This window comes from Curcuma longa, chromosome 8, assembly GCF_044706935.1.
Source record: "Curcuma longa cultivar G26 ecotype Majalengka, Jawa Barat chromosome 8, ITB_CL_G26_1.1, whole genome shotgun sequence".
Classification (NCBI taxonomy): domain Eukaryota; kingdom Viridiplantae; phylum Streptophyta; class Magnoliopsida; order Zingiberales; family Zingiberaceae; genus Curcuma; species Curcuma longa.
Genome location: NC_133868.1, coordinates 8115089 through 8127931, shown reverse-complemented (window position 1 = coordinate 8127931; position 12843 = coordinate 8115089). Strand labels below are relative to the sequence as shown.

Sequence of the window (12843 nt, the reverse complement as noted above, 5' to 3'; positions counted from 1 at the left end):
TAAAAGATCAGATAGAGGATTCCACCATCACCAGAAGAAAAAAGAAGTCAAAAGTCTGATTCGAAAGGAAGTGAAAAATGAAAGGAAGTGAAACAGCCATGATTCGACCACAGTGGATCAAATGCTTGCTTACCCACTCCATCAGCTAACGACCATAATAACATCTCAGTTCCTAATGAGACTTTTCAATCAGCCGAGAATCAAAGAACAAATATGATTACCATCGAGCCAGATTGACAACCCTTTTGCCTTTTTTAGGGTTCAAGCAAGCATGTTCCACTTCCCTTTTCTCTCATCTATCAACAAGTGGCCATTTCATTAATAACATCTTTGGTGAAGCAAATCGAATTACAAATCTCCGAAAATCCTACTTCGTAGGTTCGAATATTTTACTTAGCATGAGTCAATTATTTGATGTCTACTTGCGAGTCAAGTCCTAATGGGAAGAAAGAATAAAATTTAGTTAGATTCTTCCACAAACTTGGTAGTTAAGTCCTCATGGGAAGAAAGAACAAAATTTAGTTTGATTCTTTCACAAACTCATGTTTGTATATATGTAACTTTGTCCGTAATGCAAGCGATTCGATTGCCGAAAGACAATGTTAGAAGTTAATCGCTTATCAAGACTAGAGTTAGGCCTCAAATTGTGCACTAAAAGAAAGAGTTACTTAGTGGAGGAAGAACCATCTTTGTGCTATACTTTATGTTCAAAATATGAATCGAATGATTTTGCAGTATCATAAACTGTTGAAAGAATTAATAAAGGTCAATATTTTTTTTAATACAATATTGTTCAGATGCAATTAGAACACAAAACTTGACAAACAAAAAATCTATTTTTTTGACATATGGAAGATGAACATACATCAAATCTAATTTAGTTTAATTGATTCTCAGATAAATAAATTACTTTTCAAAAGCTATTCAAGAAAAAGGTATCAAATCATCTCCAACTACAAACCGAAGCTCCATAATCTAATGGGCTTATTTTGCTAACCGGCCAATTGGTTCCTCATATAACAGATTTTTAAATATTACATTAAATAATAAAAAACAATTATAATATTGGATGATAACTTATTTGAAATTATCCTATTATGGATTATATGTAAAGGCTTAATTAAAGGCAAACGAGAAAAATGAATAATCATATAAATAAGAGATGTTTACAAACATATCTTTCATAGAGTTTTTAATTTTTCCATGTGTGAATCAATCTAGATCATTAATTAATTAATTAATTATGGTCCCAACTAATATGCATTTAATTTTTTAAAAAATCTAATAGCTTTGAAGTGGCTTTCATAGAACGCTTTTTTAGCTCAATTTTCAATTTGCCAAACATGGTTTCATCATCATTATCATCTTAAATACTTCCTTAATTTGCCTTCAAATGGCAACTGCCTAGCTTAACTCAATATTATAATACTTAGTTTGATTGCCATATATAGTAGTGTTGGGTCACTAAACTTATCATCACTTAACTCCAAATTAAATCCACTTAGTTGTCATCTAATTAATTTTAGCTTCATTTAGACTAATTGAAAAGGTGTTATGTAGCTTGTTCAACCTAATAGCATCTTTTTTGACATGGACATAAACCTCTCACCAATAATATTTCGTCCAAGTAATTAAAAAACATCTTTTTTGTGGATGAAATTGAGAGAACTATGGTATTACTTGTTTTTCAAAAGAGTTAGGAAGTTGACATCAATGGAGGGACATTCTTAGGGGCATATATCACTTTTTTAGGTTGAGATCTTTGTCATATCATATTAAATAAAATAAATAAATTAGTTATATTAATGAGATAATTTATATAATTTTTGCAACTTACATTATTTATTAAAATGTACAAAATAGAATAAAATTGGCTTCTGACTAAAGTTGGTCTTACATTTATCTTTTTTATGTGAAAGTCTTAATTTATTTTCAACTAATCATTTGTTGTGGGATATATCACGAATAATAAAAAGAACTTATCATTTCATGTGGGGCCTTTTTCGCTTTGGGCTGGTCCCACATGCAAGGACAGGGTGGGGATGGGTCGGCCGTGAGGGGTGGCCTTATATATTAAAGAATTTAATATTCAACAGCGTTACGAGTAATATACCGGAAACTGACGAAGTTGGAACTGTTCTTCTGTTATGGTTCTGTATCGTAACGGAACTTGAGTCAGCCGTGTGGTGGCGTATCGGTCGTTACGTGTCGGTGGCTACTAAAAAAACAGCATTTGAAAAAAAGCTTAAATCTCTCTGTGACCTCAACGCTTTTTTACTCGCTCCGCAACAGGTCTACAATATGTATATCGTACGCCATCAAATTATAAGTCGGGTATTATTTCGAGTGTATCCGAATAGGTGGACTGAGTATATTTAAAAGTTGTTCGCGCGCGTGACGGGTTATCTGCCGCGGATTAATGTCAGGGTCCCGTCACCGACATCTGGTAGAGGTAATCTTACCGCTCTCGAAACGACAACCGGGCCCCGCTTTACCTGCGAACGACTCGAAGGAAGAGCGCGCGAAGGTTCCATCCAACGCCGTTATGTTACGTAACGGCGTCAAATGTTAATGCACTGCTATATATGTCGTAACAGGGAGCTCCACACCGTGACGCCGCAGAGAGGACGAGAGCCGAACTCCTAAACAGGAAGGAAAGCGAAGAGGCCGGCGGACCGCGGACGGTGGCGGTGGAGGAAGAGAGGAAAGTGAAATCGCAAGGCATTGGCTGTTTTTTGCCCTATATCTCGTTAGGTATTGGGGGTTGGTTTTCTTTGAAATCTATTGTTGGAACGATTGAATCGTAGTTTGTGATTGTTCTTGATGGGATGAGGTAGTCACATTTGGAACCTATTTTATTTGTTGGAATTTTTCTGGTCTCATCCGGATTGGGAATTCTCGATGTTTGTGTTGGCACTTAAGAATGTGCATTTGGATTTAGGATCAATTTTGAATGTAGTCTTGTTTCCTTGACCGATTGTTTTGAAGCAATTCTTGACTTCGATTTTTTTTTTTGTGTGTGTTTCTGGTGCATTTTGATTTGACTTTAAATGTGCGGAATAATATATTTCCTCTTCTTTCTATTTCTGAGTAGCATTTTGCCTACTTCGATAGAAAAAACAAGGAAAAAAACTCTTTGGAGTTTGGGTGGCTATTAAGATGAGAAAAGCTGACCTGATTTAGTTCTAGGTTGAGCAAAAAAATTTTAGCAGCTTCCTGTTTAACTTAACATTTTTTATCCAATTGCTTTACACTGATCTGTATGTTTAGCAGAAAAAACTTCTCGGAGTTTAGGTGGTGATGCTGGTCTAATAGGCTGTGCAAAAATATTATTACTATTTTTTTAATTGGAGATGCGGGGTATCGATCCCCGTACCTCTCGCATGCTAAGCGAGCGCTCTACCATCTGAGCTACATCCCCTCTGTGATATTATAATTTGCTGGTAATATTCTAGATTGTTCAAAACAATTTTAACAATTTCTATGCCTACTTATCAATTTGGAAATGCAGGTATTAGTCCACATACCTCTCACATGCCTGCTTAGCATTTTGCCTACTTCGATAGAAAAAAAAACTCTTTGGAGTTAGGGTGGCTATAAGATGAGAAAAGCTGGCCTGAATTAGTTTTAGGTTGAGCAAAAAAATTTTAGCAGCTTCCTGTTTAACTTAACATTTTTTATCCAATTGCTTTACACTGATCTGTATGTTTAGCAGAAAAAACTCCTCGGAGTTTAGGTGGTGATGCTGGTCTAATGGCTATGCAAAAATATTATTACTATTTTTTTAATTGGAGATGCGGGGTATCGATCCCCGTACCTCTCGCATGCTAAGCGAGCGCTCTACCATCTGAGCTACATCCCCTCTATGATATCATTCTTTTCTGGTAATATTCTAGATTGTTCAAAACAATTTTAACAATTTCTATGCCTACTTATCAATTTGGAAATGCAGGTATTAGTCCACATACCTCTCACATGCCTACTTAACATTTTGCCTACTTCGATAAAAAAAAAAACTCCTTGGAGTTAGGGTGGCTATTAAGATGAGAAAAGCTGACCTGATTTAGTTCTAGGTTCAGCAAAAAAAATTTAGCAGCTTCCTGTTTAAACTTAACAATTTTTATCCAATTGCTTTACACTGATCTATATATTTAGCAGAAAAAACTCCTCGGAGTTTTGGTGGTGACGCTGGTTTAATATAGGCTGTGAAAAAATATTCTTATAATTTTTAAATTTGGAGATGCGGGGTATCGATCCCCGTACCTCTCACATGCTAAGCGAGCGCTCTACCATCTGAGCTACATCCCCTTTGTGATATTATACTTTGCTGGTATTATTTTAGGTTGTTCAAAACAATTTTAACAATTTGACTCGCATGCTAAGCGAGTATTCTACCATCTGAGTTACATCCTCTTTGTAATATATAATCCCCGTACCTCTTACATGCTAAGCGCTCTACCATCTGATATAATCCAGTGTAATGTATACTTTGCTGGTATAGTATGTACAAAACAATTTTAGCTATTCCCTATGCCTACTTATCAATTTGGAAATGGCCAAAAAAACTTATTCTGGAGATGCAGGGTATTGATTCTCTCTACCATTTGAGCTACATCCCCTTTATGATATATATTTCACTGGTACTACTCTAGGCTGTCTGAAACAATTTTAGTCGTAAATAAATCAATATATCTTGTCATATTTCTTGCTAGTTATGTTAAGCTGATTTGTTGTTGTATGATTAACATTATCTTCTATGAATTTCAGGCTAATCATATTTTGGTCTCTATCACTTGCTGGTTCTGTTAAGCTAGCATCTTCCAAAGGGCATTATCTTCATGCATGTTCCAGTGCATAATTACAATCGCTATCAGTATTTTTCTAGTTAAAAAAAAAAGTGACTGGATATACTAATTACCAAATTTGAAGTTATTCTTCTATCATAGGACTAGACTCAGAAATTCTTTGTAGCATTTACTGATGTTTTTATTCAGTTCCTTTTCACTTTTCTTCCATCTCGATTAAGTGATGTTCTTTGCACTCTCATGTGTGTCATTTGGTAGTGATTCTAGGTAGCCCCATCATGCAATGAATAAAGAGAAGCAAGTAGGTTTGGATTTCTATCAAATAAATCTCGTAATTGTAAGAAAGTAGGTTTTTTAGCTATGGGCCTAGCAAAAGAAAAATCGAGATAGGTTCTTGTAGGGTTGGATTCCCCTCTTTAAAATCAGATGTGAAGGCTTCCTTTCATCCGGCTCTAGCAATTACCTCAAAAAAAGGGAATTGTTTCTTATTTTAATAGTTTGTTTGAAAAACTCTACAAACAAGGAACTACTCCTTACTCAAGTTCCCACTAAGGACCAACGATTCATTTTTCTTTTTGTTACTTTCATTTTAAGAATTACTTATGATAAAATTGAATAAAATGAAGTTATTCTTGCTGCTATTGTAAAACTGCCTGGTTTTCTTTATAGCATCTAATTATTTTTTGAGTAGTTACTTTTACAGTTTGTTTTCTCTTTCCATTTTGTATATTTGATGTGATCTCGTGCGCATGTGTGATCTATTGATGATTTTAGGCACCCCCTCTAGCAATGGAAAGTGATATTTGACATAATTTTGTGCAGCAAACTATTAGTTCTACACTTTATAATTTTTTCCATAAACATAATTGTTAAAATTCTTGAAGAAGTTCCCACATAGTGATTGAGATAGCTAGATGTTGAAATTCTAGTACTTAATTAGGTATCACTTTAATTTTTATGTTTCTTTTCCCAGCAGTTAATCTGACAGTTTGAGCAAATCTATCTTGCTGCTTGTATTCTTTTTTACTTACATCTTGTATGCCTAGTTATATTTTCATTGTGTTGATTCTTGTGGCAGGTTAATGGGTATGGAAATCATTAAAGTGGCTTCTGATAGAGAGTCAGATTATGCAGTTAGCATAATAGATGAGAATTCTCATGAGGAGCGGGAGCAAGAACTATCTCAACTCAGTAAGCAGAATTTGGATGATGACACAGTAGAAAATAAGCATATTATTCACAAGTCATCAAATCAAAGAAAGAAAGCTGCACCGAAGCCTGCTAATTCTGCAAATGCGCATTCTAACCACACTGTTCCTCATCCATTCACTCTTGCAACTGAAAAACGTGCTTCTGGTGGACATAACTCTATTATTTCTTTAACTGTGAATGCAAACAAACATGATACCGTAGAAGATCTCCAGTCAGCACACATCCCAAACTATTCTCAGGTGGTCTGTCTATCCCTCAGTATAAAAATTGTTAACTGTTCCATGATGTCATTTCTTAATCTTTCCTTGATAAAAACTAGAGCATCCATATGAATGCTCTCTATTAAGCAGTTCATAGGATGCCATTAGGTTTCATACTTTAGCTTCTCCTGTACATTCTCACCATCCACTTCTGATCCTAGAAACAAGTTGCTCGTTGGTATATCTAGTGATGATGCACAACAAAAAGTTCATGTCACCATAATCGTTTCATACAGTATTATCAACATATCAAGAAGAATACAAGTTTTGAACTCAAATTTTGACATGGCTTCTGTGCTTGGCATTTAAAGTTCTGTTGGAAAAGTATTCAGGAAATCTGAATAATGATCAATTGCGAAATTAATCCTGTTGGGTTGTAATGCATTGCAGAGGAACTCCCTACTCACATCCAGGAAGCCGTTGCAACTTCACAATGCAATCCAAGCTGATGCTGAAGATTCTCACTCTGTTGCTTCGTATCCTTTACTCATCATTGTATCTTACCTCTACTCTGCTTATACAGTGTATTGAGTTCTCCTGAACTATATCGTAGAGTTACACCATCTGTAAGAAATTTGAGAAGCAAAATTACTGTAGCAGCTGCCCCTACTTTCAGATGCAGTGAGCGTGCAGACAAGAGAAAGGAGGTACTATCTCTATGTACTAGGTCTGATTTAACTGTTCTCATCTTAACCAACTCATTTTTAATCCTTTGACTTCTGATTTCTTCAGTTCTACTCTAAGTTGGAACAGAAACACCTAGCTTTGGAGGAAGAAAAAAATCAGTCTGAAGCTAGGAAAAGGGTATGCTTTCTTTTGTTAATACTCTGCCAATGCCACGCTGATGTGCACAATGGAAAATTTTTATTATCATAATGTCAGTATATTTCAATTCTTCACATTTACCTTGCAATTATGAGACGCTACATATAGCATATATATTATTAGTACATGTGCTAAATGGTTAGTTCAATCCCATGAAATTTTCACATCATGGTAGACACTATGCATGTATTAGAAATTTCATTAAACATAGTTATCTGAAACATAGTTTGTATATGGTTCCATTTCTAGTATAACTATTTTAGTATTCAAGAGATGGTCAACGCCTGTCTGGGCTAAACAAAATACAACTTCATTCAAACAATTTTAAATAAAAGAAAGGAAGGCTGATAGAGAAGTTGCTTTCAAACAACCTTTGACGGGTTACATTTCCCAACAGTTACAAATGCGATAACATTTCTTGATTTGAGCTGAAGCACTTTTAGAAGATTTTTGATTGTGAATGTATGGTTATTCTTAACTATCTAATTCATCAGGAAGAGCACGAGGCAGCTCTGAAAGAGTTGAGGAAGAGTTTGACATTCAAAGCACAACCTATTCCTAGTTTCTACCATGATGGCCCTCCTCCAAAGGCTGAGTTAAAGAAGGTAATGCCTTGGAGCTTTGCATTTAGAGCCCTTGTAATCCAACAGAGTCCACAGAGTTCGTTGCGAAGTTCATTACCAAAATTCAACTCATCACATCCAAAATTCCAACTTAAATATGATGCTTAGCTATTTCATGATGGCATGTGTCATAGGATTATGATGCTTAGCTATTTCACATCTTGCTTATTTGATAAACTACTGAAAGGTTCATGTTTGATGTGTATGTCTTGCATAATCCCGCATCAAATATCCAAAAACAAGCCTTCCACTAACATCATGAAGCATGTCTTGACTTCTAATACTCTCCCCTATTCTGTTGCTTGGTTTGTGATTCCACTCTTCTATTTTTCCTTTGTTTCTACCACTTTCATCTCTTACTTTTCTGTGATTTCTATGTTTCTCTTAAGTCTGATTTCATCTAGTTAGATCATTTTCTTTGTACAAAGGTACCTCCTACTCGAGCGAAATCACCCAAACTCACTCGAAGAAAGAGCCACAATGACGTCACCCCTGCTGAACGACACCACTGTCCTGGAGCTTGCAAACGATCTCATTGTCCTTGCGCCAGTAACAACACTGAAGCCATGAAGAAGAATGTGAAAGAGGGAGAGAACATCAAATCTAGGCGCACTACTATCGCCAATAGATCAGAACACAGCTGCAGTCATGTTGCAGATGTGAAGTGAGTATGGCACTTTAATTTACCTCACAAAGATGACTTCACACTGTCTCAGACTTTAATTTACGCCCTGTTTTGAAGCTTGTGATGCATGTGAAGACTTTTAGATCAGATGGTGTGTGTGTGTGATGTTTGACGCTGCAAATTGTGGTATTTATGTACATGCGTATAAGAACATGTAACATGCTTACTATTTATTATTTATTCCCAAGGGGAAGAGAGGTGCGTGTATTTATTTGTGCTAAAGAGCTGCATGACTATTTGTTATTGTTTGGTTTGATGTAATTTATGTAAAAATATTTCTTGAGATTTCAGTAGTATCATTTGATTGGCAAGAATTATGTCCTATCTGACTCAAATGTCTTTCTCAACTAGTGCAAAACTTAATTTGTGCATTAAAACGATCAAAGCGAAGATCGGAAACAGATCTACTCGGGTGATGAAACCAGATTATAAAACCAGTAACTGTTATTTCTTAACATTAAACGTGTGTCATGGACTTAACTAGTATAAATTATATCTATTACATTATTTTCTTGGTCAACTAGTTCAACCAGTCAACCAACTCTCCAGTAACATAGCCAGTTAGCTGTGGTTAGTTTTCCAAAACATTGCTTCCGAAGCATAATTTGGCTTTGCTGAATACAAAGACAACTTAAACTGAGAACAACATTAAGTGCAGAGACAATTCGAAGCATACTATGCAGGGAGAAAAAGTAGTCCATCTAGAAAAAAAAAATAGATACAGGATTTACTAGTTCAAATGCAAAACTTTATTTGATGGTCCTTGATGCAGATAAAACAGACAAACAAAAAGAAAAACAGACACTATACCTTAAAGAGGAATCCTGAAATAAATAAGCAGATAACCATTATGCTAAAGACCCCATAAAGACTCTACAATGATGAAGGTCCTTACTATATCCTTGAGGATTAGACAACTAACTAACATTTCTTAAAGTACAGAAGGTGAAAAAAAAAAACTCAAATTAACTCCTCTTGATTGACTATCAGTCTACCATAATCTATATACGAAAAGGAGAGGATACTGACAACCAGAATGCCAACAATGTATCATACAGGCGCTGCACATGTTGTTCGGAAGTGACCTGTTTGATTGCATCGGCTACAATGCACGATTCGCTTAACCCGTCCTTGATCTTCCGAGCGGACTCTCTTCTTTCTTGGCTTTGCAGGTGGCCTTAGTGACTTGGGTGGGTTAACTACGAAGGCAATCTGATTATTGGCATTTTGATTTGAGTCAGACATTTCCTTCCAAAGGCTCTTGTCTGGAATTGGATGTATAGTCTGCGAATATGCCTTCCGATATGTTGCCACAGTGAAGCAGCTCTCAGTGTACCGATGAACATTCTGTCGACAAGAGAGAAGTGCAGCCACTCCATGAGCACAGGGCAAGCCATAGAGCTGCCAACCTCGGCAAAGGCAACAGCGGTTGCGGATGTCCACGATTATGCTGCCTTCACGAGGAGAAACAACTTCGAACTCTGCTTCATTTGCCCTTCCGACTTGATAGCCTCTTGCATGTTCTATAGCATCAGAGACACGCCGTTCAGCTGAAGGCACAAGGATTGTCCCCCATTGCATGCTTGCTTCACGTCGCTCATTAAACCAAGTCATTAACTGCCGCCTGATATACTCCATCATCTGGATTATTGGGAGTGAAGAAGCTTCAAGTATCCAACCATTAATCGACTCGACAATATTTGCTGTCAGGTGTCCGAATCGTGTTCCCTCAAAGTAGGCAGTTGCCCAAAGACGCGGTGGAATCCTTCCAATCCAGAAGGCAGCTTCAGGTGATATTTGCTCAATTTCTCTCATTTTAGCATCAAATTCATAATCTGTGAGAGCATGAGCAGCTCCCCAGAAGATATCAACAAGTGCAGAGTTGCTGAACTCTTTGCGGAAACTCTCAGTGAGATGGTGCATGCAGAATCCATGGAAGGCAGTTGGGAAGTTGAAGTCGACACCATCTACAATTCCTTTCTGCCTATCTGACAAAATTGTGAGCCTTGGCATGTTCTCTGTATTGGCCTCAAGTAAAGCATGCAATTCAGACAAAAACCATATCCAATTTTCATCGCTTGCCTCATCAACCACCCCAAAAGCTAGAGGGAATAGAGCACCATCTCCATCGAATCCAGTGGCCAGGAGTAAGGTTCCCAGATATTTGCTCTTTAAAACAGTCTTATCTAACCCAATCAGTGGTCGGCACGCATTTACAAAACCATATATTGAGGCATAGAATGAGATGAACAGTCGTTGAAAACAATCATCTTCTGGATTTTTGTATACACTTGCAATGCTTCCTGGGTTTGTCCTCTTAATTTGTTCACAATACTGTGGTAAGAGCCGATACCCTTCTTCAAAGGACCCACGAACTGTAGCCATAATCCTCTCCTTTCCTCTCCAAGCTTGCTTGTATGACAATGTTATTCCATGCATACGGTGGATCTCTTCTAGTATCTCCTTCGGTTTGTAGTGTGGGTTCTCCCGAAGCTGTTCCTCAACAGAATTTGCCACCCACTCAACTGATGCCTGTTGATGCCCGAGATGGTAAATTCCACTGCATGTATGTGTCTCATTGATGGTCCTGATTGTGAAGTTTGGCACACCAGTGAGCTTTGCTGCATGAATGCGCCATGGGCAACCCTCAGCAGCACACTTTGCTGTGAAGCGTGTCTTATCTGACTTAACAGTTTGAATTTCAAAGTGGCAAGCAATGGCTGTGTCCCGTATAGCTCGTCGACAGCTCTTGACATCAGCAAACTCCTGTCCCACAGTGAGCTGGTGGTCCGGACTCACAACCACCGCTCGGGCCTGCAACACCTGCGACACTACTAGCTGACCCTGCAACATCTCTTGTGTCAATCCAAGGGCAAGCTCCTGCTCGTGGTCCACGGATAGCTGGTCCAAGCTATGATCAACGCTGAGATCATGGGTCTCAGCAAGAGTCAACTCATGGTTGTCTGATATACCCAACTCGTGGCTTTGTGCAAGACTGTCTTGATCAGCGTCATGATTCTGTCCTAAAGCCAGATCCTCGCCATCATCATGGCCATGGTCATGGTGGTGCTGATGGTGATGATGCCCCAAAACTAGTTGACTCTCATTTGAATGTCCAAGTGCAAGATCATGACTGTGGGATTGGCCTAGATCAAGGTCATGATCATGAGGGTGCCCAAGAACCAGACCATGTCTCTGTCCAAGGCCTAAACCCTGGCCTTCATCAATAACTAGTTCGTGGTTATGGCCGAGAGCTAAACCAGGATTTCCAAGAACCAAATCATGGTCGGCCATTGCGATGCCTGCAAAAATTACTCAATACAGCTCAAAAACTAGTCCGTCAATAGCTGCCGAACTTCAAAACCATGATAGACAATGTGAAAGCCCCCATAATTAAATAATCGTCACTAATAAAACCTAGATCATGAAAGAAAAAAAATACAACTTTGTCCTAATCTTAAGTCCAAAATTCCAACTTTCCATCTCCACAACCAACGACGCAGTAGTATTCATATAAATTCGACCCAAACCCTATCGATTTGCATCAAAACACAAACTTCACCGAAAGAACACAACATCCGGAAATAGAAACGCAGCAAGAATACCTCGTACACGCTAAATGCTAACTCGAACGCCACCAGCCTCGAAGGAAGGCCGCCCAAGATCCGATATTTGATGAGGGAAAGCGAAAGGCGCCGCAAAACGACGCAGAATCAGCAGGGACACGCCAGGCGGAGTCGAGATGGAGACGGAAATCTAGGGCTCGTTTGGAGCCTCCTTCAGTACGCGGGAAGGAGGGAGGAAGAGGAGGAGAAGAGATTTGAACGGAGGGCGAAGGGATTTAGAAGGCGAGGAAGGGAAGAAAAGGAAGGGTTTGGAGAAGGAAGAGGGCAAAAGGGCAGAAGCGAAGGGGAGGAGATGGCCGCCGATGCGAGAAGGAAAGGGGGCATTAAGGTCAACATAGGGCAACAACGCATAAGATTATGCAGTAACATTACAGGGTTGCCCTTTCATGAACTTTAACGGGCCGGATCCGTTCTCGTCTGGATCCGATAACACAAATGGGAGACTGCTAGACACACTCCGTGGTTATCTTAGTCAACTATAAATAAGTAAACATACATCTCAAACAGCAGATCAGAGTGGCGCAGCGGAAGCGTGGTGGGCCCATAACCCACAGGTCCCAGGATCGAAACCTGGCTCTGATAACTTTTTGGACGCATTTTTTTGTATTTGGTTTGATTTGTCTGGTAAAGGCTAATTTCGAACCCAAATCCGGCCCATATTCAGTAGTGGGCCCGGAAATCATAGCCACAGGCGACATGCTTGCTAGCCTGCTAGACGCATTAATTATAATTTAATTGTCTTATAGTTTTGCTATTATTTACGATGACTCCCACTAGCTGTTATTATTAAATGAGAAATAATCTTTT

The 12843-nt window shown here is 38.3% G+C and overlaps 2 protein-coding genes and 4 non-coding genes across 6 annotated transcripts; 2 read left to right on the top strand and 4 right to left on the bottom strand.

Annotated features, from left to right (window-relative positions):
* Positions 1 to 3348: 3348 nt before the first annotated feature.
* Positions 3349 to 3421, bottom strand: TRNAA-AGC (transfer RNA alanine (anticodon AGC)). The gene has a single exon. It is a non-coding gene; the product is annotated as a tRNA-Ala (tRNA).
* Positions 3422 to 3789: 368 nt separating this feature from the next.
* TRNAA-AGC (transfer RNA alanine (anticodon AGC)) lies at positions 3790 to 3862 on the bottom strand. The gene has a single exon. It is a non-coding gene; the product is annotated as a tRNA-Ala (tRNA).
* A 373-nt stretch (positions 3863 to 4235) lies between these two features.
* On the bottom strand, positions 4236 to 4308 carry TRNAA-AGC (transfer RNA alanine (anticodon AGC)). The gene has a single exon. It is a non-coding gene; the product is annotated as a tRNA-Ala (tRNA).
* A 1579-nt stretch (positions 4309 to 5887) lies between these two features.
* On the top strand, positions 5888 to 8712 carry LOC141833800 (protein WVD2-like 3). Its single transcript, XM_074721297.1, has 6 exons — positions 5888 to 6256; positions 6668 to 6753; positions 6831 to 6924; positions 7010 to 7081; positions 7597 to 7707; positions 8154 to 8712. The coding sequence occupies exons 1-6, from the start codon at positions 5888 to 5890 to the stop codon at positions 8391 to 8393; spliced, it is 972 nt and encodes a 323-aa protein (XP_074577398.1). The 3' UTR covers positions 8394 to 8712.
* Positions 8713 to 9149: 437 nt separating this feature from the next.
* Positions 9150 to 12324, bottom strand: LOC141833799 (uncharacterized). Its single transcript, XM_074721296.1, has 2 exons — positions 12016 to 12324; positions 9150 to 11712 (listed from the first exon to the last, which is right to left on the bottom strand). The coding sequence occupies exon 2, from the start codon at positions 11702 to 11704 to the stop codon at positions 9461 to 9463; it is 2244 nt and encodes a 747-aa protein (XP_074577397.1). The 5' UTR covers positions 11705 to 11712; positions 12016 to 12324; the 3' UTR covers positions 9150 to 9460.
* A 222-nt stretch (positions 12325 to 12546) lies between these two features.
* On the top strand, positions 12547 to 12618 carry TRNAM-CAU (transfer RNA methionine (anticodon CAU)). Its single transcript has one exon. It is a non-coding gene; the product is annotated as a tRNA-Met (tRNA).
* Positions 12619 to 12843: the final 225 nt, after the last annotated feature.

Excerpts from the sequence above, each read along its gene's own strand:
- LOC141833799 (XM_074721296.1), bottom strand. The coding sequence starts at position 11,704 with ATGGCCGACCATGATTTGGTTCTTGGAAATCCTGGTTTAGCTCTCGGC.
- LOC141833800 (XM_074721297.1), top strand. The coding sequence starts at position 5,888 with ATGGGTATGGAAATCATTAAAGTGGCTTCTGATAGAGAGTCAGATTAT. Across the intron at positions 6,754-6,830 it reads GATTCTCACTCTGTTGCTTC|AGTTACACCATCTGTAAGAA; the intron begins GTATCCTTTACT and ends ACTATATCGTAG. Across the intron at positions 6,925-7,009 it reads GTGCAGACAAGAGAAAGGAG|TTCTACTCTAAGTTGGAACA; the intron begins GTACTATCTCTA and ends TGATTTCTTCAG.